A 25660-nucleotide genomic window follows, 5' to 3' on the forward strand; every position below is an offset into this window, starting at 1 on the left:
CACAACTGCCCAGAAGTATGTTTTATGCTGATCTCAGTCCATTTCCTCTTCCTCACAAATAAGATAAATTTTATTCTTAGAAATCAGACAGGTTTTGTGCAATTTATTTTGCCTAATTAAAAAACTTAAAAATTATTTAACTTCTCCTTGTTGAGTCACCTAATTTACAACCCCAACTCTGAGCAAAGCTTGCTTATGTGGTCAAGGAATCATTACTGTATTAGCTAATTTCTACTCTCCTTTTATAATCATGAATATTTGGTATATTGTATATTACTGCAACAATAAAATTAAAATTAAAATTGCTAAATATTCATTAACCAGTTTGACTAGTGCAAGAATAGTATCCATATTATATCTTTCTCATAACTAAAACATGAATTTTATGGCATTATCTCAACTAGCATTCCAACTTTTTTACTGTTGATAGTCCTATATCTATTTTTTTTCTAAAAGATTGTCTATCTTTTTTGAAGGGTTCTTTTAAAAAGAAGAGTGAAAAATAAGCAATGGGGAAAGGATTCCCTATCTAATAAGTGGGGCTGGGAGAACTAGAGAGCAATATGCAAAAATTGAAGCTGGACCCTTTCCTTACACCTTCTACAAAAGTTAACTCAAGATGGATTAAATACTTAAACATAAAACCTAAAACCATAAACACCCTAGAAGAAACCCTAGGCAATACCATTCAGGACATAGGCATGGGCAGCGATTTAATAATGAAAACACTGAAAGCAACTGCAACAAAAGCAAAAATTGACAAATGGGATGTAATTAAACTAAAGAGCTTCTGCACAGCAAAAGCAACTATCATCAGAGTGAACAGACAATCTATAGAATGGGAGAAAATTTTTGCAATCTATCTATCTAATAAACGTCTAATATCTAGAGTCTACAAGGAACTTAAATTTACAAGAAAAAAACAATCCCATTAAAAAGTCGGCAAAGGACACGAACAGACACTTCTCAAAAGAAGACATTCATGTGGCCGACACATATGAAAGAAAGCTCAACATCACTGATCATTAGAGAAATGCAAATCATAACTACGATGAGATACCATCTCATGCCAGTCAGAATGATGATTATTAAAAGGTCAGGAAACAACAGATGCTGGCGAGGTTGTGGAGAAAAGGAAATGTTTTTACACTGTTGGTAAGAGTGTAAATTAGTTCAACCATTGTGGAAGATATTGTGGCGATTCCTCAAAGATCTAGGAGCAAAAATACCATTTGACTCAGCAATTCCATTACTGGGTATATATGCAAAGGAATATAAATAATTCTATTTTAAAGATTCATGCACATGAATGTTCACTGAGCACTATTCACAACCGCAATTGGTTGATTTCAGAATCAACTCAAATGCCCATCAATGATAGACTGGATAAAGAAAATGTAGTACATATACATCATAGAATACTATGCAGCCATAAAAAGGAATGAGATCATGTCCTTTGCAGGGACACGAATGAAGCCAGAAGCCATTATCCTCAGGAAATTAACACAGGAACAGAAAACCAAACACTGCATGTTCTCATTCATAAGTGAGAGCTGAATGATGAGAACACATGGACACCTGGTGGGGAACAACACACAGTGGGGCCTGTCTTGGGGGCAGAGGGAAGAAGAGCATCAGAAAGAATAGCTAATGGATGCTGGGCTTAATACCTAGGTGATGGGTTGATCTGTGCAGCAAACCACCACAGCACATATTTACCTATGTAACAAACCTGCACATCCTGCACATGTGCCCTGGTACTTAAAATATAAGTTCATGAAAAAAAATTATAAAATAAATAAGAAAGGTGAAATATCTATGGGAACATAAATAATATTTTATTAACTGGAAAATTATTTTGCAGTTTCCTTAGCTCTCTCTTTCAAGACAAATAGGCTGATAAAATTCTGAATTGCTGACAAATATATTTGGCCATCCATTTGTATATCAGAAGCAAGACAAACTTTCATTCAATTTTCAAATGCAGCTCATATTATAATTATCTCTCAGTTACTGTTTCTGAACTACATTTTATTAACTACTTTGTTTATGATTAACCTCAATTTAATCACTTCTTTAAATGCAAACACTCTTTTCATAGAAATTTGCTTGATATCTTCAAGATTTGTTTCATAGACCTATGTATTCCATTATTACCATGATAAAAATTATCATGTGATATTTTTTCCTTGTGACAGATAATACAAATCAATATAGCATCAATAATTTTAAAAACATTTGAAAAGAAACTGAGCCATATAATTTAAAATAAAAATCTAAGGGTTATATTTTTTCAAATGAACATTTTGAAACAATGGTTACTTTGAAAATAGAGCAGATTTAAAATTACAGATCCTTCAATAATAGTGATTGTATTAAGAAATTTGGAAGTACTTATATAAGTTTCTTGAAAATAAAACAGTAAGACCATTATAAATGTGACGTAGCTGATAGTATTTCATTTTATTTTCATTTCATGTATAAGAAAACTCCTTTATGGAGTTTTTTAAGTTTTTTTTTTTTTTTTTTTTTAAATCAGTTTGTGGTAATTACTAGTGCAAGAAAAATGCAAAAAATACAGAAGTACCAGGAAGTAATCCCTGCATGTTATGTGCTACCATAAAAATATTTGAAAACAGTGACTCAAAGTAGGAAAAAATCTATTTCCTTAATTTAAGTAAAACATTTCTAACATCAGAATAAAATAAGATAAAGGCTCTAAAAATTATTCATTATTTATAACATCCTGAATATACTCATGAAGATACCTAATGCTATAAGTCGTATAAGTAATAGAATCATTTCCTTTAAGTGTAGTGAGCTGTTTATAGGTAAGTAGGCAAATTCCAAGAGATAATTTTATATACATTTGTCAAGACTATATGTGCTTTTTATGTTCTATATAAAACAGTTTTTATGCTCAACATTCAAATATTTTCTAATAGTAAATAAAAATACTTTTTCACAATTGAACTCCTTCTATTATTAAAGATAGCTCAGTACCTTTTGTATTTACAGAGTGAGACACAGGCTGTCTTGACAGATGACTACATTTTCGTGTAATTTCCCCCATACAGTTATTATACCTTTTAGACAAACTAAGTTTAGCTGTGCTCCAATTGACAATAAGATTGAAATCCTCTGAAAGTAAAGTTGATCTCTTATTGTCCTCTCTTATTTCAGTGCCAGGAGTCTTCTTTAGGTTGTGGTTATTACATGTACAGCCTTTGGTCATCCGGCTTTGACTAGTGTGGTATTTTCCACTGATGCATGGACTTTCCATTGCAGTGGGACATACGATATTCTTATGAACAATAGGGGGAAGAAATGTTTGAGATGGTATTTTCCCAAATGATACCATGGGTAAATCTTGAAGGTATCTGGGAAAATGTTGGCTTATTTTACATTCATAGGTTACTTTTCTTGAATTTGAATTATCTAATTGGATAGAGCATAGATTGTCTATTGGTATATTCTCACAGGCATCTTTTGGGCTTTGAGGTGTATTCAATTTATCAAAATTACACTGAGGTATGCTAGGTAAAATTCCAAGTCTATTTTGTTTTAAGACTAATCCAGTACCAGGAATAAAAAGATCTGGTTCTTTCTGCTTTGATAGATGAATGATGTCTCTGTTTGAAACAGATTGATGTGCTCGTCCATTCACTGCCAAATTTTTCCAAGTTAAAGGGTTATATATAACTTGTCCATCAATAGGGCACGAATTGCACTTGTGGAATAACCAATTGTCAATACATTTCCTGTGAAACTTTAAAAAAAGATAAGCTAATCAGAACTATACTAATCTTGTTTATAATATTATTCAAGTAAATTTCCCCCAGTTTCAGAATTGTATGATTAAAAATATTTAGCAAAATTGAAAAATAATTATTTATCAAGTTTCATGAAAATATTTTGAAGAAGTTCACTTCTATATATAACTGATGTAGGGACTGATTTCCATTTTCTATATTAAAATGCAAAGACTTTTATCAATAGTACTCATAATTTTGTTAAAAATTCTCTAAAGCTATTAATTTCACTGCTAATTATTTCTAATGAAAATTATTTTAAAAGTCATAACCAACTGGGGTTGAAAATGGATCTGATAACAGTAAAATATAAAATAAATTAAATTTTTGGAAAAAAACAATTAGCCATTTTAAGTAAGGATGACTCTAAAGCTTTATTACTGAAGCTTTGTTTATTTACTGAAGCAACTTTATTTCAGAAAAACAGTTGGTTATCAACCACTATATAGTTGCTTATCAATTATATAGTGATCTAGTAGTAGTATGCTGATTCCAGTGAGTTCATATGAAATAATAATTGTCAACTTAGGCATTTCTGTTTCATCTTAAGACTCATAAAAATACATACCAAAATATTAGTATTCTATAACCTTTTTCTTTCTACAGGTAACTAAAGTAGATAAAGGAATCTAACTTAAAGTACCATTTTATCTTTCCTAGATAGTATATACAGAAATGAGTACTAATCAGTATAAACCCATCCTCAGGGAGAAAGCTGCCTTCGCAATAGTCTCTGTGGCAGTTCTTTCTATATGTGCTGTGCAATGTGAACACCTCTGTACAGAGTACAACTCAAAAGTAAAAGGACAGACTTAAATTGTCACTTCATTTGTGAAAATTGACCCTACAGGGAAAGTAAAACTAAAATGATGTGACTTTTACCTTGTGAGTACATGGTAGCAATCTTGTATGTTGACCAAGATGAAATGCCTTCAAACAAAGTAGACACTGGTAGCCTGGAGCAAGAAGCTTACTATTCTTAGTAATCAGTTGGAGAGGCAGTGATCTTACAACGTGTTTTGGTGTGTAAACTTGGCTGCATGAGAAGAAGAAGAGACATGAGTGTTTACATGTTATTATAGATCAGGAAGCGATCAATAGCACAGGTAAGTCGTCTCTATATAAATAATGCAATGAACCCTAGGTTTTCTTGAACTAAAGATAATCAATCTCATATATTATAAAGTTAAAAAATCTATTTTATTGATCCTGAACAATATGGATCCAACTTCATAAAGAACAAAGATTTTGGCCAGGCGCAGTGGCTCACACCTGTAATCCCAGCACTTTGGGAGACTGAGGTGGGTGCATTACCTGAGGTCAGGAGTTTGAGACCAGCCTGGCCAACATGGCGAAACCCCATCTCTAATAAAAATACAGAAAAATTAGCTAGGCATGGTGGTGGGTGCCTGTAATCCCAGCTACTCAAGAGGCTGTGGCAGGAGTATCCCTTAGACCCAGGAGGTGGAGGTTGCAGTGAGCCGAGATCACGCCACTGTACTCCAGCCTGGATGACATAGTGAGACTTCACCTCAAAAAAGTTTTAAGTAGTCATATCAAATAAAAATGCTAACCCAAAATTTTTGAGTTTGAGTTGCACTTTAAGGTCAATAAAATCAGACCATATACTCAAATTATAATATTTTAGTTTGAGTCAACACTTAGGCAACTGTTTAGAAAAATACAACCCAATTCACTCTGTCTTCTGGTAGGAAGTGAAGTGTATAGTAAGCCACATTAAATATTCCAGGCGACTATAATAAATTGGTAGATCATAAGAGATAAGGAAATTTGTTTTCGTTTGGGGTATATTCTTATCACTTCAATATTGTTAGACTATGTTAATTTAACTCTAAAAGTACCAACTCCATTTTTTGTACCAAAAATACTGACTGACATAACTAAGATGATATACTATGAATTAACTGCTATTTGATGCCATTGCAACTGGTAAAACAGATACAACAAATCTTTAAGAGAAAAAAAAGTTTGGTTAAAAGGTCAGATATGTTCCTATCATTCAAAAGTCGTTCAGAACAAAGTTCAAATATATTCTTCAGAAAAGTTTGTACTTCTCATTACTCTGCAGATATATCCCCATCATATTACAGAACTTGCTCTTACCAGGGTCATCTAATTTCAATGAAAACGTATATTTTTAGTACTCTTTTAAGCTTGTTACCTACTGTTTCTTATCCTGAAATTCTCTTTATTTATTCCATTTTCTCTGCCTAAAATGTCCTTCTTCCCCTAATGTTCTCCTTCTGAACTCCCTGTCCCCCAATATCTCCTAAGTCCAACCATTAGTTATACAACTTAGCATTCTAACAGGATGAAGTATGATACCTGTGCAGGGAAAATGGATTTGCAAAGCCTTTGTGTAGGCTCATTTGATGCCCCACAAGAGCTCTAGTCTCCAATGTGTGTGCAGTACCCATGGGCATGGGCTATATATCAATTGAAGTTTGGATAGAAACTTACATATACGTGTGTATGTGCACGTGTGTGGGGGTATGGGTGTATTATATGTATGTGTGTGTGTGTATACACATACATATATATATATATATTTAGGGAGAACAAGCACATTTTTTGTTTAGTTGATTCACTGAAAGTATTTTTAGTTTCTATTTAATCCCATCCTTTAAAAGTTGTCTCTTTTCTATGTGTTTCATAATATACACAATCTCTTAATATTATGACAGGCTACATTTTCTTTTTTTCTTTTTTTCTTTCTTTTTTTGAGATACAGTCTCACTCTGTTGCCTAGGTTGGAGTACAGTGTTGCTATTTCGTCTCACTGCAACCTCTGGCTCCCAGGTTCAAGCAATTCTCCTGCCTCAGCCTCCCGAGTAGCTGGGATTACAGGTATGTGCCACAACTCCCCACTAATTTTTTTTTTTTTTTGTATTTTTTTAGTAGAGACATGGTTTCACCATGTTGTCCAGGGTGGTCTTGAACTCCTGACCTCAGGTGATCCATCTGCTTTGGTCTACCAAAGTGCTAGGATTACAGGCTTGAGCCACGGTGCCCAGCCTAAATTTTCTGTAATTGAACAGGACTACTGCAAAAGGTCTGGAGACCTCTCCACTAATAATGTTCTGAATCAATGTTCTGAAATAAAACCAATCTGCTCAGCACTCTTCTTCCAACAGGGTGAAGTAGAGGGTAGAAAGAGGGAGAATGAAGCAAAAAAATTGGCCTCTTCCCCCAGAGGCCAATTATTTCAAAGGAAAATTTCAAATATATTTGAATCTGCTTTTATTTAAACATAACTGACGTCAGTTTCAATTTTACATTTACATCGATCATTATTTGATTACTGAGGAAACCACTGTATCCCTAGTATCTAGTATAGTTTCTGGTCAAATTAAAAATAATAGATAACATTATTTGAATATTTATTGTGTGTATTAACTCATTTCATATTCACAAAATTCCTACAAGGTTGGTTTTAACAATTACTCCCATTTTAAAGATGAGGAAAATGTGGCAGATAGAAGTGAAGTAACTAGTCACATAGACAATGTGTGGTTGAACTATGATTGGATTCAGGCAGTCTGACTCTACAGCCTTGCTCTTCAACTGGATGGTACAATGCCACCTAGTATCTAAATGCTTAATAATAATTAAATAATAAATAAGAGAATAAATACAACTTATTCAAATTGAAAAGTTATTCAAAGATTCGGTCATACAAGAAATATAAATTTTACTGGGAACCTCACTCTTGCTTTTCTTGAAAATGTGACATCTTTTCTTCTATCTCATTTTTAGTATTTATGTATTTTACAGCTTCATCTGCTCTTTTTTCTAGTGATCTCCATTTTTGGTTTCTTTTCTGTAATAGGTGAAAAGTAGATGTTACTTTGCAAAGTCATGGATATTTTCATTTTGTGGATAAAAATTAGTAGGTTGCATATCAATAATGTGAATAATACACAATTTTTTTTTTTTTTTTTTGAGATGGAGTCTTACTCTGTCGCCCAGGCTGGAGTGCAGTGGCACATTCTCGGCTCACTGCAAGCTCTAACCCTGGGTTCATGCCATTCTCCTGCCTCAGCCTCCCGAGTAGCTGGGACTATAGGCGCCCACCACCACGCCTGGCTAATTTTTTGTATTTTTAGTAGAGAACGGGGTTTCACTGTGTTAGCCAGGATGGTCTCTATCTCCTGACCTCATGATCCGCCCACCTCGGCCTCCCAAAGTGCTGGGATTACAGGTGTGAGCCACCGCGCCCGGCCAATACACAATATTTTAAAGCATATATATTATTTTTCAACATGTTAAAGTATTTACAAATTGTTAGTGAGTCTCATATGCTATTGCACAGCTACTATAATGGCATTACTTTTTAAGGTAAAAAATAACAATAATTGTGCATGTTTTATTTTATCTTGTCTGGTAAGCAGAAAGTAGTAGTATTATTCAACATCAGGAGATACTTTTAAAGTATATGATTTAAATTATCCTGGTAAAATTCCATGTTTCATTATTGTTTATGTAAGAAAATTTAAGAGAAAATCATAAATTTTTTGACTTTTCATTATAAGACATTTGTAATGTTGACAGCTTTTTAAAAACTAATATTCAAGTTTGATGGCTATATTTTCTGTTCTGAAAATTTATTCATAATGTCATCAGATGTTTCTTATCATGTTAGATTTTATAAATTACCAGTGTAAGAACTGGTTGCTTTGTGTAGCCTTATGAAAAAGAGCTCTCCTAAAAATATAGCTTTAGGTTTGTATTAAAAACCAATCAGCTCTGTTCCACAGTGTTATGTTATTCTTCTTATTCTTAGACTGACTTAGCTCTACAACAGGACAAATAGAAACACCATATTAGATTCAAGATGGATACTGTACCTCACGAAATGTAAACGTGTGGGAAAGATGGCAGCAGCTATCAAGACATTCCTGGCATAAGTGATATTCTATGCACTCGGTACACCTAAAAATATAAAACATCAAAACACGCAAGAAAAAACATCCTATTATTGTGATGGTTTTGGGTGAAAAATTCAGACCAAAACTTCCTGGGAACAATTCAAACACGACAAGGATCATCTCAAGTCGCAATGTGTATTAGTTTCCTGTTGCTGCTGTAAAAATTTGCTACAAACTTAGCTTAAACTGCACAAATGTATTATCTTATTCTTCCATAGGATAGAAGTCTGAGATGAGTTTCAGTGTGCTAAAACCAACGGGTTGGCAGGGCTGTGTTACTTTTAGGGGGCTCTAGGGGAGAATCTATTTCCTTGCTCTTTCCATCTTCTAGAGCAGGGGTCCCCAACCCCAGGCGCTGACCTGGTCTGTGGCCTGTTTGGAACCGGGACACACAGCAGGAGGTGAACTGTGGGAGAGCAAATCTCCACCTTCTGTCAGATCAGCGGTGGCATCAGATTCTCAAAGGAGTGTGAAGCCTATTGTGAACTGCGCACATGAGAGATCTAGGTTGTGTGCTCCTTATGAAAATCTAGTACCTGATGGTCTGAGGTGGAACAGTCTCATCCTGAAACCAACCCCCAATAACCCCTGTGGAAAAATTGTCTTCCACAAAACTGGTCGCTGGTGCCAAAATGTTTGAGGACTGCTGTTCTAGAGGCTGCCTACATTTATTAGCTTGTGATCATTTCAAAACAAACAAAGTAGCATCTCTCTGCCTTTCTTCCACAATCACATTTCCCTCTGACTTTCTTGCCTCCCTCTTCTACTTTTAAGAACCTATATGATTACACAAGGCTTATTCAAGCAATCCAGGATAACCTCTTTATTTCAAGGTCAGTGATTAGAAACCTTAATTTCCTCTGCAACCTTAATTCTTCTATGACATATAAGTTCTGGGCATAAGGATGTGGACGTTTTAGGAAGTCTATTATTTTGTCCACCACATGCCCCTTCCATGATGCCTTCTCAGACTACCTTAGCTTTCATTTACCTCTTTCTCTACATTCTTATAGGAGCTACAGTCTATTAGATATTCTGTCATTTGATTATCCAGTGCTGCTTTCCAGTTGTTTTGTGAGTGCCAGAGTTAGAGTTGGCAGCATACTTCTTGAAAATAAAAATTATATTCTTTTTTTCCCACAAAATGGAAAAAGGTAAACATAAAAGATCTCAGTAAAAACTATTGACAAGTCAAAAAAAACCACTTTCCATAAAAGCCCAATCTAAAAGTTATATTGTTTATAAAATTGTGTCACAAGCAGAGGATTTTAAATTACTTGCAACATAATTTATCAAACTGAAAATATTCTGAGCAGTAATCAAGTAAACTTATTATTCAAGTTATCAAATATTTAGAAGATTATTGCCATGAAAAATTTAAGAAAATATGTCCCTCAGACATCTTAAAAGAAGCAAATGCTAATTTATTCATTATTACTCTTTGTACATACAGGGAAGATTTTAATAATTAACAGCAATGGGTTGAAGAAATGGTGCCATTTATTCAATACATCAAAGTATGCTGGGCTAAAAAAAAGTTAAGCATCTCTGTATTTTAACATATATCTAGTAATTTTGGAATTAACCTCTTAAAAGATGAAGTAGTTAAATTCTGAAATTCTAATGAAGAAGGAATGAAGAAACTTTCTAGTTAATCTTGTCTCCTACTCAATGTGTTCCTAAAAGAAATGGAAATAGTTTTTCAGACTGATGACTGAAATGTCAGTACTCGAGGGAATGGAAGATGGATGGAGTCACAAACATTGAAAATGTATTCTTTAATTTGTAAAAGAGAATGGAGACAGAGATGAGTAATTGTTAGCAAGATCCCTAGAGGAGAAGCTATGAGACAAGAAAAGACTCTCAAAGGAGAGTGTAGGGTCACTAGTGGGCAGGCGGCAGGATAGTGGGTCATGTGTTTACTTAGTAGGAAGAATAATGCCCAAGGACACAAAAAGCAGTCAGAAAGCTCTGAGTGACAGGAGTGTACTGTCATCAACAACATACCTAAAAGCAAGATTTACACTAAAGTTGTATGTAAACCATTTGGGGAACATTGATTGTAAGCACTGAGAATTTTATACTGTGGCCCTCACATGTCCTTGTTCCCCCACATGTCCCAGCCCCCTCTTTCACATGTGACCTTAGCCCGTCCCTCACTGGTGCTATCCACCCCTCTTGAGAAAATTTAAATTGCCCATATGACGGCTGCTAATACCAAAGATCAAGTCCTTCCTTTTCCTGGAATCCTCTTTAAACAACATTCCTGAACCTAGCTAAATACCTCTTGCTAAAAGTTTGTAAACATTCTGTACTTCCTCCCCAAGTTAGAGTCCTCCCTAGGAGCCTTCTGAGGCCAGCCATTTTCCAGCAAACACTTTTGTGAATAATTAACTTTCTTCTGTGTAACACATACAGAAAACAAAACTAAATTCAAAGGAAATAGGTATAATTTGCTGTTGGATGTGATAATGTTTTATGGCTTTATGAATTTTAATATATATATAATTTAAATTGGGCTCATCATAATGTAATTCAAGAAGGCTGAAAAATAAACTGATGCATTTCAAAAAAATGTAACAAAGATTGAAATAATGTTTTCTTATTAATGTACTGTTAACTTAAAATTTTAATTAAGAAAATACAATTTCCTAGGCATAGCAATTAATTTATGTTTTATCGTGAGAATTGTGGGAAAGTTTGGGGGTTATTCACAGTGAAAATTGTTTGCTCTAATAATTACTATGTTTTTGTAGTTGTTGTTGAAGTATAAGATATGAAAGAAAGCAAAATCTGTACTCATTGCAATTTGGAGTAGGAAGGACTGGATTAAATATTCAGTCAATCTAGTCAATGTCCCTCTGGCCCAATCTTTGGAATTTTTGGAACTGACCTCAAAGGTAGTTCAAATAAAGTTACAGAGGGTGAGAGATCCAGCAAGGCTCTGAGCTTGGAAACTCATCTAAGCTAAAGCCACCTATCCTGTGTCCAGAGCTTCTAGGATGGGGTGCTACTTCAGACCCAATCTAGACCAGAGCTCAAAACAATACCCTTGCACAGGAGAAGAAAATAAAATGATTGGAGTTCCTGAGATACTGGACCGAGATAAGAGGTCAGTCTGTAAGTCCTAAATAAGCAGTTGTCACACAAGTCAAACAGTATATGCAGGAAGAGGGAGGCTATAGAATGGGTGCTCTAATGCTCAAAGTTTCCTGATGTAAAAAAATAAAAAGAACACATGCTTATAGTTTACAGAGAACACTTACTTATAACACTTCCCCTCAATTGGAAATTGTTTGCAGTTATTACAGGGAATTCCAAGGTGTTTGTCCAGTCTCTCTTTCTCTGCTGCAGTTACAAGTTTGCTAGAGTTTTTGAACTCCTCCAAAATAAGTTTTAATGGTGCAAACTCTTTCCTGCACAGAGGACATTTCAACATGGAAGTGTTTGATGTACTCTGATAATTAGCTAAGATTTTCATGCATTTTATATGAATACTATTGCCACAGCCAAACCTATGAGAGATAAAAATTCAAGTTTATCATTTGTATAGAGCAGTTTTATATATCCGTTGTGTATATATATATTACATATATATTCATATAAGTAAAATTTCCTGTGCTACCATCTTTATTCCACATAAAAATAGATTCTGAACTGATTTTCAGCTATAGCTTGATTACATACACACACACACTCACTCACTCTAGTAATCTATCATCTTTAATACATCAGAATTCCAAACTTAAATTTTCCTTCTTTGCAATGAAATGGTGAAAGATTTTGCAACATTACAATATTTTCATTTGTAAAGTGAGAATGAATATAGGCTTAACACAAAGGAAAATAATAATAATTATTTTAATAAAATGCTTCACTGAGAGCAGGGGTGCCACCATATTTTTCCAGAAGTCACATAATACATGGTAGTACCAAAGAAATAGCTGCTGAGAGAAATACTATTTTGGAAAGTAGTTAATTTTACAATATGCAATAGAAGCAGACATATGAACAACTACAGTGTGTACAAAAGTTTTGTTAAATTATCAGAAGAAAAAAGAATGATCAGGAGAAAAAGATAGCAATGGCAAATGGCTGTCCAAATTTTTCAAGTTCAACCTTATAGTGCTGTGAAGAAAAGTATGAACATTAGACTCTCAGTAAACATTTGTGCATATGTGAAAATTGAATTATTTAGGTTTAAAGATAGAATTTTGAAAACCTGAAAATAATTTTTGTAATTTCAAAGTAAAATAATCTTTACTTCCAGAGAAGTCTTTATAACTATAATAAGCCATAACATTTATTCATATGTATAAAATAAAAACACAAAAATTACTCTACTCCTGTTACTTAAGGTGGGAGGAGGAATAATTGTGGAATTATGCTTCAATTTTTACCCTTATAGTGTAGTTCAGAAAGATTTAGAGTAAGAGCGTATATTTAGCTCACAACATATATGCACACACATATATATGTTGTTTCCTAACATATATAATATATAACATTATATATAAATATACTATATATAAAAATATATAATATGTGTGTGTGTGTGTGTTAGGAAACGAAGGAATTTAATTAAGTATAAATTAGCGGTAGGTAAAGTTGTCTATTTTTTCCCTATCATGTCTCCTAAGGTAATAAATCACAAATATGTTTTAGAATTTTTAATTAGTTTTAAGAATCCAAAGAAAAAATACATCACCTGCAAAAGGTGACAGGAAGCTTTTTCTCTAAAAGTAGCTCTTGACAAATAGAGCAGATATCCTCGGAATCAATTTCCTTCTGTTTAATGTACCCATCTTCTTCAACATGTTCATTGTGGTCATTTGTTCCTGGTTGGGGAGTTTGAACTCGATGTATCCCCCGAAGCAAGTCACTTATCTCTCTTTCTCCAAGACCCAATTGTAAAGCAGCTAGTGAAAAATCCCAAAGTATTAAAATTCAGTCACAAAATTGGAGCTACAGAGAGGTAACAACTTATGCTGAAAGTTAGAATTTTCTTTCAAATATCAGAGTTTTGACTGAATTATCACACTGACATTGACCACTGCTTTACATTTTTTTCAGAGCCAAAATGTCAGAAGAGAGTCATATGAAAAAATATAAATTTTTTTTTCTTGTTACTAAAAAAGAGTCAATGCAAACAGTGCACTTGAATATGATAGTGTTCATCCTTGGATTGGTGTTACAATCATGTCTTATACTTTGAGCTGTTCACTTGTCCATAACAAATATTTTATGAACATATAAGAATATTAAAATAAATGGGACATGAATACATAAGGAGGAAACTGATATCTGAGTAGCTACTGTAATTATTTGTTAGATGAATAAGTGAATTAAAAAATAATGGAAGAGCAAGACTTAACTAATTGTGCCTATTTTCTGTTTCTGTTTTGTGTACCTACAAAAGAGTGTCTCATTAGCCTCGTCCTCAACAGATTTGATCTGCGGTTCTCAGGACAATCTATTAGTTCCTATATTGCCTGCACCATTAGCAGGTGCATTTTTTGAATTCTGAATTTTCTCCATTCTGCAATCCTTAAGGGAATGATGTTCTAAGTGCCTATAGTTTTGATCAGGGAATCCTAGATTCTTTATTCCTTGGCCCATCTCTTTGCTGCTTCCGCCTTCCCTCTCCTACTCCTGAACATGTCATAATTTAAATGCTAGTTGTTATCGGTCCCCTGCCTTCTATTCATTTTATATATCTTTTTACTATATATGAATTAAAAATTATTTCCAAGATAATAAAATGCTCTGCTTTTCTGGAAAGACCCCCCAACTAAACACTAAAAACACTGAAAACATCACAGTTACATTTCAATACAGAAATCGCGGCCCCCCTGTCTGAGGTGGAATGGCAAGTGGAATGTGGGAGGGCATCATACATTAGTTAACCATTACTTTGGGGAAGAAGGACTATTTGTCACAGAGACACAGCAACATCTGCTCTCTAAAAAAGGAGAGAAAAATAAATAACAAAATACTGTGCTTTGGGGAATAAAGATGCATTGGGTCAGCAGAAATACTGAAGAATAAAATTTCATAAAAGAAGCTGGCAACAAATTGTTCTGTGTGGTAAAATGTGAACTGGAAAATAAAAGGAAGAAACAAACTCTTTAAAGTGAATTTGGAAAAATTAATGCATAAGATTATACACGAATATTTTGAAAGAGAAGAGCAAGGCAGCTAATCTGAACTGACATCACAATGTGTTGTATAAGTAATAAATGTAATAATATATGAGATGCTCTAAATAATAGCCATTGTTAAACAAAGAGCAAAAGAAGTATTATCTAATAACTGTTACTGAGATAACTGGGTGGCAATATGAAGAAAATTAACTCAAACCAAATACCAACCTCCAACTTATACCAAAACAACTACACACTGATGCTATTATATAATGAAGAACAAAAATAATAAAAAGAGCAGAAAAAAAACCCCAAAGAACTATTGATACTATGGAAGAAAGACAATTTTTAAAGGGTCGAAACAATAAACATGAAAAGAACAGATGATCCGATTTAATAACACAAAAATTCATATGTATAACAAAATTGAATAAAGTCATAGAGAAAAATTTATAGATTAGAAAAACATTTGAAAAAAGTAATGCTTATAATAATTATGTTTGCAGTTTTATCCTAATAAATAGCCAAAATACAATTCACATAAAACACAAATAGTAAACAAGGCAGTGGAAGATGTTCAATTTTATTTGCATCAAAGGCAAATGAGTTGAAATAAGAATAAAGCACAGACACTAAATAAAACTGACTGAATAAACACTATAATAAATGTTATGATTTGTTTGCTTTATGTTATTTCTTACCCTAGAACTTAAAGTATAATAAAAAAGGTATTTGAAGACATTTTAGATCTTCCATAAAGGAATGTTAAATAAATATACCAGAGAATAGAAACTCTTTTCTTATTTAATTTATCAGGCATGGATAGATTACTATGAACCTTGTATCTGATATTTTTCCTCCTTTGTGTGGCTGTCTTTCTTTCCAAAATTATAGAAATATTACTAACATGGAAAAATATTTCTATGTGTCTTTATTTTCATATTTCTTAAATATGCTGTTAATATCTTTCTTTGTATGCTTAAGTACTACAGTTAAAATGTGCCAATACAGGAATCCAAAAAACAAAACTTAAAGAAATTGACATATTGCTGAAATCATGTAAATCAGCAAAAGTATTCTGACAACATATTTGGCAGTACATATGAGGGGAAGACATAAAAATACTAACACTTCTACTCCAAAACACAATAAGACTTTAGGCTAAGGAAATAGTTGAAAAGAACAAAAAGCTTCATATACAAAGAATATAACAAGTAGTTAGAAATAAATGCCTAATAGTGGAAGAATGTTAAATTGATTATAATATACCATATTTAGTGAAATATTAGCTAGCCTTTGATGACTTTTAATGAAAGTCATTATATAGCAGAGATTATATAGCATTGAAAATATAAAGTAGCCGGGCGCAGTAGCTAACGCCTGTAACCCTAGCACTTTGGGAGGCCGAGGAGGGCGGATCACGGGGTCAGGAGACCGAGACCATCCTGGCTAACACGGTGAAACCCCGTTTCTACTAAGAAAAAAAAATAACAAAAAAATTAGCCAGGTGTGGTGGCGGGCGCCTGTAGTACCAGCTACTCAGAAGGCTGAGGCAGGAGAATGGCATGAACCCGGGAGGTGGAGCTTGAAGTGAGCCGAGATCTTGCCACTGCACTCCAGCCTGGGCGACAGAGCGAGACTCCATCTCAAAAAAAAAAAAAAGAAAATACAAAGTAACAATGTCTGATAAAAGCAGAACACATAATTCTGACAGAATATTAGGCTGTTTTATGATATATATTAAATCATAAACGGAAAATAGAAAATAAAAAGTTTACATCTTTCTGGTGAGAATTTAGAAAAATTTCCTTTAATGAGGTTTTAATTTTATTCATAAATATTTAATTCCAAAAAGAACAGATAGTATTCACTAGTTATTGTATTTAAAAGGAACTATCAGGTGGTAAATCTAGCTTTTGTTGGGAAAATGTTTGTGAAAAAAAGAATGTTCAGTGTTCAAAAATTAACATTTTTCATAATAAAATTCCCATATAATCATTTTTTGTCGGTCTTTGAAAAGAAAAGAGAGTCTCAGGTTTCTTATATGCAACACTGGAATGTAGATAATTGCTTCCAGATTCCTTTTGGAAAAGAATCATTCCTCTTCCATTACAAGTAACATTCCCTCCACACTTACTTAAATACTACACATAATCCTAAGGAGCAGTTATTTATAGTTTTGTTTATTTTTCATATATGTTTATTCTAGCTTTAATTTAAATGATAAATTCTAAGATCACTAAGACTTACTTTGAATATTATTACACTCTCTAGTATTATTTTGTACACATGGAATTTTCTCAATGTTTACTAATTAAAATTTCTTTTAAATATAAAAGATATAAAAATATTTATTTCAGAAGGAAATATAAATTCTCAAATTATATAGGATTAATTTTAAACATTAAAAAATTCCCTACTGTAGACTGAATGGTTGCTGTCTTCAATAAGTGCAAAGAATAATAATACAATGTAAAATATTAAATTGATCAATACATAATTGCTGTGTTTGCAGATGAAAGACATTCATATACTAGCAATACATATTTTTCAATTTAGAAAAAGCACCCAGCAGAGCTCCTGGCTAATATGTGGTACAATAAATATTTGTTGAATTTAATTGGGTAGAACTACACTGTTGAATATTGTAGCCATTAGCCATAGGTAGCTCTTGTGTACTTGAAATTTGACGAGTGTGACTGACAAAACAAATTTTACATTTTGTTAAATTAAAAATTTAGTTTTTAACTTAAAGCTGATAATCTATAGTTACAGAAAAATGTATAAGTATGTAACAATTTGGATATGTGAATCTATTTTTCAACTGAAAAGTTTGACGAAGTCTATATACAGATCAAATATTTCCATTGAAAATATAGTGTCAGCATTGAGATTTACTGTAAGTACAACAAATACGCTAGATTTTGAAGACTTAGTGTGAAAAAAGTAAAATAGCTGATAACTTTTATATTGATTACATGTTGACACAATAATATTTTGATGTACTGGGTTAAGTTAAAATACATATTAAAATTACTTCCCTGTTTCTTTTTACTTCTTATAATATGGCTACTAGAAAATTACATATGTATGTTATATCTCTATTGGACAGCCTCAGTATCGAAGCTTGTGAAAATGATATGGAAGAATAGTGTAGAGAATAAGACTTTGGAGAAAGAGTTAACATTTAACTTCAGTGAATACAATGGAGAAGTCAAAAAGAAAACAATATATATAAAATCATACAACCTAGTCATCATGCATGAAGGGACTGAGAGAGAGGATTAAGAAGAGGCTGACATTTTAGAAAGAATCTGTCTATCTGGCGGGTGAAAGACAAAGTGCAAAGTGCAGGCACTGGAAACAAGGAGGCTACTTAGAACGGTACTAAGGGCTGAGGAAAGTGGAACAAATGTAAGAATGAGTATGGAGAAATAGAAACACTTGAGAAATATGTAGGATGTAAAACAAGCAGGATTTGTGGTATGGGTAGATATATGGCAGAAGAGAATGAGAGAGAAAAAATCAGAGAGAATATCAAGGTTTATAGCTTTGAAGAGAAAATAAAAAGGAAAGCCACCATGTGAGGTAGGGAATCTAACAGCGGAGCACAGATGGAGAAGTCAGTATTTAAGATGCCCATGGGACCTCCAAATTGAGCTGCCCCAGAAGGCAACTGGAAATATTGGTCTGCTGGTAAGATTGGGAATCACCGTACAGAGTTAACAGTTGGAGGCATGGAAAATGGGGGACATTTCTAAAAAAATATGTAGAGTGAAAAAAGAGAAAAATCCCTGTGAAACACTAATGGTAATTTATTATCTGGGATAATTTAAAAAATATGTCTACTGTGATTATAATTCTATAATAGCTAGGGGGAAATAAACTTGCCTAAATAAAACAAATTCTTTTTGAATAGAAAAAAAAATTAAAAACTAATTATCACTTTATGCATTAATATCAGAAACATTTATTAATACTTTTAAAAATGCAGTTCTTAGATGGGTCTAGTATAGATCAAACAATTCCTTAACTGCAATTAACCCTTTCACAATGACAGTATCTTTATTATAAAAGGTACAAATTTAGGTGACCTGTATTGCAATTATTTTTCTTTCTCTCTTATTTTTGAGAACTCTGGAATTTAAACTTATATAAATATATAACTGACTCTAAACTCAATTTCAGAACTCACTTAAAAACTACATTTTACTCTGCTTTTGTTTTGCAAAAAAATTTCATTCAGCAAACATTTTTGAGTAAAACAATGTGCCATACCAACAGTCTATTTCTGGGATCTAAAAAAATCACATTTGCTGTTTTTCTCACAATTTAAAAATTTTAGACACAGAAACCACTGTAACCTTTTCTTAGAATACATAAATGTTTTTCTACTTAATAACTGGCCATTGTTTCATACCTGTTTTTATTAAGTGCCTACGAGTTTGAAAATGACATATAAAGTTACATTTTTTTAAGATGAAAAATGTTCCAAGTGTCTTAAGTTTAAGAAGCTGAGCTACTGATAGTTACCAGATTCCCTAGAAAAATAACCATCTAAATTTAGAAAATGTTAAATAGAAAAATTCTTATATTTTTTAACTTTAAATTAGTAAAATAAAAACAAAAAACCCAAACCCCAAAACTTACATTCATGGTTCCTTGGAAGCTTGAATTTTTTCAACAAGACCCTAACATTCACAAGTAGAAAAAAAATCGAGACATTTATTTTTGACATAAACTCAAAAGACATTTAAAAATATTTAGAATAGAAATTAAATTATGAGATTTATATTATGGGAAGTGTTATGAATAAACTTAAAACTCATCAATTTTCTCTTATAATAGTTGCTAAGCTTATGTTTTAAAATAAGCATATGTGAAAAAAAAGTATGATTAATGAAAACAAATGACAGCTGGTGTCAAGAGATTTGTCAGACAGAGTCCACGTATTTCTTATGACATACAATTATTCACAGGGAAAGGATAAAGAGGGGATTTAGGTATTTATGGTACTGCCTTTAAATTTCTCTGGAAATGGAATAATTTTCTGGATAGTGTACCAAATGGCTGTTTTCCTACATACACCTCTTTAACACATGATAGAAAAAAATACTTAAAAATTTTACCAATTAAAATGGAATGCAACTTTTTTTAAAAAGTGGGAAATACCTATTAAATTATTATTCAATGATACTAAATATACTTTAGTATATGAAACACTGATTATATTTCCATTTACTTAATGGTTACAGTATTGTACAACATGAATTATATAATAAAAGAGAATACCCTTCCCCTGACATAAAATGAAAATAGAAAAAAACCCTATTTTAAATATAATCATAATACCAAATTGTAAGTTGTGAAAGGACCATATTTTATCTTTATGTCAACTAGAGTAAATAACTTGTGTTACTAGATGCTTAATAAAAACTGATCAAAATAAAAGAGCAAAAAAAAAGTAAAAACATTAGAAATAATTATATAATGTTTTTTACTTGTAAAGAAAAGCACTAGAAATGTGAAAGTCATAATCTTTTCTTAATTTTTTATTTTTTCATGTTAACTATCAAATAAATTAAAATAATATTAATAATTTATTAGTATGAGTATAGGTAAGCAAAACAAAAGGAGTTGATTTGTATTTAAATTAAAGGATTTTGTTTTTCATTTCTAGAGGTTAATTACCCTACAAATAGATTCTGACACTAGAGAAAAAATTTCAGATTTAATAGACATAATCTTCAATGGAGTTCTACTTCTATCTTCAAAGATTTATAGTTAAAGTTAACGAAATTAGACACTAGGGAAATGACATCCTATTCAATAAATGGTGCTGGAAAAATTGGCTAGCCATATGCAGAAGAAGGAAAGTGGACTCATAGCTTTCACCATATACAAAAATTAACTCAAGATGGATTAAAGACCTAAATGTGAGACTGTAAACTACAAAAAACTTGGAAAATTGAAGAAAAACTAGGAAACTCTTCCAGACATTGGCCTGGGCAAAGAATTTATGATCAATTCTTCACAAGCAAACACAACAAAAAGAAAAATAGTTTGATGGACTTAAACTATAAAGCCTCTGCACAGCAAATGAAACAATCAACAGAGTAAACAGACAACCTAAAGAATGGTAAGAAACATTTACAAACTATGTATTTGACAAAGGGCTAACATCCTGAATTTATAAGAACTGAAATAACAAGATAAAACCTAATAACCTCATTAAAAAGTGGGCAAAGGACATGAATAGACATTTTTCAAAAGAAGATATACAAGTGGCCAACAAACATATAATAAAATGCTCAACATCACTAATCATCAGAGAAATGGAAATTATAACCACAATGAGATAGCATCTTATACATGTCATAATGACTATTATTAAAAAGTCCAAAAACAACAAATGTCGATAAGGACCTGGAGAAAGGGGAATGCTTATATACTGTTGCTAGGAATGTAAATTAGTTCAACCTTTATGAAAAATAGTATGGAGATTCCTCAAAAAGCTAAAAATAGAACTACCATGACTCAGCAATCCTATTCCTGAGTATATGTCTACAGGGCAAGAAATAATTATATCAAAAAGATGCCTGAACTCATATGTTTATCACAGCACTATTCACAACAGCAAAGATGTGGAATCAACCTAAGTATCCATAATGGTGGGCTGGATACATAAAACGTGATATATAAATATACCACATTAATAAAATATGTGTGTGTGTGTATCTATATATATAATATAATACAACTCAGCCATAAAAATTAATGAAATCATGTCTTTTGTAGCCACATGGATGGGACTGGAGGCCATTATCCTAAGTTAAATAATTCAGAAATAGAAAGTCAAATACTGTATGTTCTCAGTTGTAAGTGAAAGATAAACAATGGGTCACATGGACATATAGAGTGAAATAAGACATCAGAGACTATAAAAACTGGGAGGGTGGGAAGGGAGTAGAGGCTGAAAAATCACTTATTAGGTACAATGTTCAGTATTGGGGTGATTAGTACACTAAAAGTCCAGACTTCACCACTATGCAATATATGCATGTAAGAAACCTGAACTTGTACCCCCTAAATATATAAAAATAAATGAAAAATTTGAAAGTGATTCATAGTCAAATGTTAATTGAAAAGGAAAATATTTTGAAACTTGACTGCCATAGGCCAATATGGAAAAGGTGAATACTTTCAACCTATGTATACATGTAGAAAATGGAACATTTGATATTCAAGAAAATGTGATTTTGGAAACACAATTTGTTGAAGCACAGCAATATCTCAAATGAACCACATAATTATCATCAGTGATAAGATCAGGATATCCCCCCGTTTTATAGTTAAATTTCACATTTGTACATGAGAATCTAAAATTGATTTTTTTCTATTTAAAAGCATTAACATTATAAATTGTTTCCCAATTTAAACGTTATTCAGTTTTCAGAATAAAATGAAATACTGAAAATTTTATTGGTAAGCTATGACCATTTTAACTTTATATTCCCCAAGCACCAAATTTCTTTAATTTTGTTGTTATTCAAACCATGAAAAAGGCAAAATATGTAACACACCAATATGCTCCTTTGTGGAAGATCTTCATGAAAAATCACTTACCAGCAGATATGCTTACAAAGTTCCTCTCCTTTCAGAAATGTGGAACAGTTACAAACATGAGGATTTCCTAGAAAAACCTTTAAAAGAAAAATGCGTACTTAAAAAGATCAGTAAAATTTGAGAGAGCAAAACTGAGTTAATAAAAGAGATTTGAAGAGGTAATTTAGTTTAGGTGATTCAAAAAGGTTGAATAGATTCTATCGGAGAATCTTAACTCTTGATACCAGTCTCTAGGCTGATTTTTCATTTTTGTCTTTGTTAGCAAATTAACAAATTAAGATAGTTTTAAAGTGACCTGCCGTTAAGCAGGTGAAAATAAATCTAATTTCCAAAGTCGAAAGAGAAAAAAAGCAAAAATCAACCCATAAATTCCTTACTGTAAGAAAATTCTCCTTTGGGGTGGAGCTAAGCACTTTTGTAAGGCAGCTCATTTTGGATTTTTGTTTGGTGCATTTGAGTCGGTGAATTTATTTATTCAAGAGGACAACATTTATTCACCAAGCCTAGTTTGGCTAAAACAATCAAATACAGTTAAGTATTGAAGCAACAAAGTAACAAATATGCTTTAAATAAGCACAGACTAGTAAATTGCATTCAACTCTCAAACTGCATGGCATTAACGTAAAATTTTATAAGTCACCTCCTAGGAGGTAGTGCAGTGGCTGACTTTTGAGTGGTTAAGGGTGGAATATGCAAATATGAAACATCTGTGGTCTTTCAGCAAACTTGAATTTTTATTCATTAATACCTTTCCAAGGTATTGCCATTTAAACCATCCTTTAATAGAGCCTTCATATGATTTCAGAGTGAGCGAAGAGTAAAGGGAAACCTATTTATTTATTTAGAAAATATTTACAGTATGCTAGCAGATTGTAGAATTTTCATTTCGTTTGATTTACATGACTAAAGACCACTAACAACGGATCCAAGAACACATGTAATGCAAACCAGATATTCATATAAAGCCTCTGACATTTTCAAGCCTAAAGATCAAGAGCCATTATCTTTTACAAGAGTTGCAGTTTGAAGTCTTAACCTCCAAAAAAGAAACTTCCAATAAATACTATTTCCTTCTGTAATTTGCACGTCTTTTAGGGTGTGGAACACTCGCGGGGAGACGCTTTCGGGGGTGAGGCAGCAAGTATCCTCAGGGATTGTGATGGTGGCTATGCACATTGGGTAGGCCAGGAGGGGAACACGGTGGGCGGGGATGGTGGCGAAGTAGGGGCGGTAGAGGCGGTAGTTACTCGGAAATCCATGTATTCCGGCTCCTCCTCCCTCAGCAGGAAGCCAGTGGGGCCCATCTCTCGTAGGAGGTATATGCTGCTACTCAGTGCCTGGTCTTGGTGCCAGCTGAGCCTCTCGCTCAAGTGTCTTCGCCTTTCAGAGGCCTTATAGCCTCGACGAAGCATCCTGGCTAGGTGCGGGCGGAGGCGGCCCCTCTGCTGGGCTCACTAAGGTGCCAGCCGGTCTCCAAGACAACAGCGTGCAGGCTGGTTGCCTTGGTGACGGTGGTTGGGCTCCGCGCTGTCCCGGCGTGCCTTGCGCGGAAGAAGAGCGAGCGACAAAGGTGCGGGATGGCGTGGATTTCGTAACTCGCCCAAGCCTGCACTGCATTTTGAAGCGACGCCCTTGACTGAGGCGTGTTTTTAATAATCATCTGGCCGACTTGGAAGCTGGCGGCCGAAGGCCGTTTTCTTGTTGTCCGTTTTCTTGGATTCCTTCTGCTTCCTCGGGGCAGAGATGGTGAAATCTACGTATTAGGACAGTTTCTAACCCAATTGCAGTCTGGGCTCTGGATGCTAAAATTATCCTGTGATGATTCATCATCTTTAACAAAAAGCCAAGGTTACGGAGCCCAGAGTGATTTTTGACGTTCAACAATATTCCACAAACGTTTTCTGATTGCTCACTATGTGCATAGATTGACCGAGTCTCTGGGGGTAGATGTAGAAGACAGGAGTTCTAAACCCTAGGAGGTGCATCATCCGTAGTGGGCCGGCTGTAGCCCTAACTACTTGGAAGGAAGCTAGATCCTTTAGCCATTTCTGTCTCTCTCTCTCTCTGTCTCTCTTTCACCCCTCTTCTCTCTGTCTCTCCCTTCTCTCTCTCTCTTTCTGTGTGTGTGTGTGTGTGTGTGTGTGTGTGTGTGTATGTGTGTTGGAGGGGAAATGGTCTTCCAAGTGAGGAAACATTTTTTAATTGCATATTTGGGTAGGGGTGGGTGTTGGGGATGGTACAGCCAGAATGGTGGATGGTGGTACATCCTGAATGGTGGCACAGAATCCGTTGACTATGGGTACATGAAACTTACAAATCTGTATACTAAGGAATAAGAGTTTCAAGGTATGCAGTATTTGTACCTCTGATAATTTAAATTGTCTCTGAGCTTTGTTTACCACGTTTTGGGGGAAAACTGTAATAAAGTATGGGTCAACATTTTGAGTCATAATTACTGAAAAAAGAAGCCATATTACTAGAATCTCTATAGGAAATTAAAAGCGGGAGATAGCACTACTTGGAGGCCCAGTAACCTTTGCCTTGGTGGCCAAAGATAGAGGATATTTGTCCTATTTTATCATGGGCAGAAATCATAACTAGATTACGTAAACAGCAGGAACGTTCTCAGAAAATGGCAAAGGCAAAAGATGAAAGAAGATGATGGTAATGGCAGCTTTCACATGTGAGACAACTGGCTAAACATCATCCAACCCTTAAAATCTTAGGTCTGAGATCTAAGGTTTTAATTTACTAAATTTTATTTTTAATCTCCTATTCTGATTAATAACAACTCACATTCATACTACCATACTCCCAACTTTAGAATCAATTTAATGGTACTAGATGTTAAAGCAATACATTATAACATTAGAAAAAAACCTCACATATCAAGAGCAAAAGAAATTATAAATTGGATTAAATTATTTTACATATTGATATGTATAATTTAAAAAACTCAATAAATTAATGACAATCCATATTTTGCTATATAATATGATGAGTTGGGCTTCAGAGTGAAGACATTTTATTCAACCATCAATTTTTTTCTCTCTCCTTATATATGTGTGTGTACTTATAAAATAAAGTTATTATAGAATTTTTAAAAACAAACAGCAAAAATTGTTAAAGC

At 33.4% G+C, this 25660-nt stretch overlaps 1 protein-coding gene across 1 annotated transcript; it reads right to left on the minus strand.

Annotated features, from left to right (window-relative positions):
- Positions 1–2806: 2806 nt before the first annotated feature.
- Positions 2807–24002, minus strand: ZSWIM2 (zinc finger SWIM-type containing 2). Its single transcript, XM_003907709.5, has 9 exons — positions 23778–24002; positions 22531–22607; positions 19555–19595; positions 13470–13680; positions 12028–12276; positions 8681–8765; positions 7541–7653; positions 4695–4848; positions 2807–3769 (listed from the first exon to the last, which is right to left on the minus strand). The coding sequence occupies exons 1-9, from the start codon at positions 23940–23942 to the stop codon at positions 2963–2965; spliced, it is 1902 nt and encodes a 633-aa protein (XP_003907758.3). The 5' UTR covers positions 23943–24002; the 3' UTR covers positions 2807–2962.
- Between the last annotated feature and the right edge of the window lie 1658 nt (positions 24003–25660).

This window comes from Papio anubis, chromosome 10 (genome assembly GCF_008728515.1).
Source record: "Papio anubis isolate 15944 chromosome 10, Panubis1.0, whole genome shotgun sequence".
In the NCBI taxonomy this organism is placed as follows: Eukaryota; Metazoa; Chordata; class Mammalia; order Primates; family Cercopithecidae; genus Papio; species Papio anubis.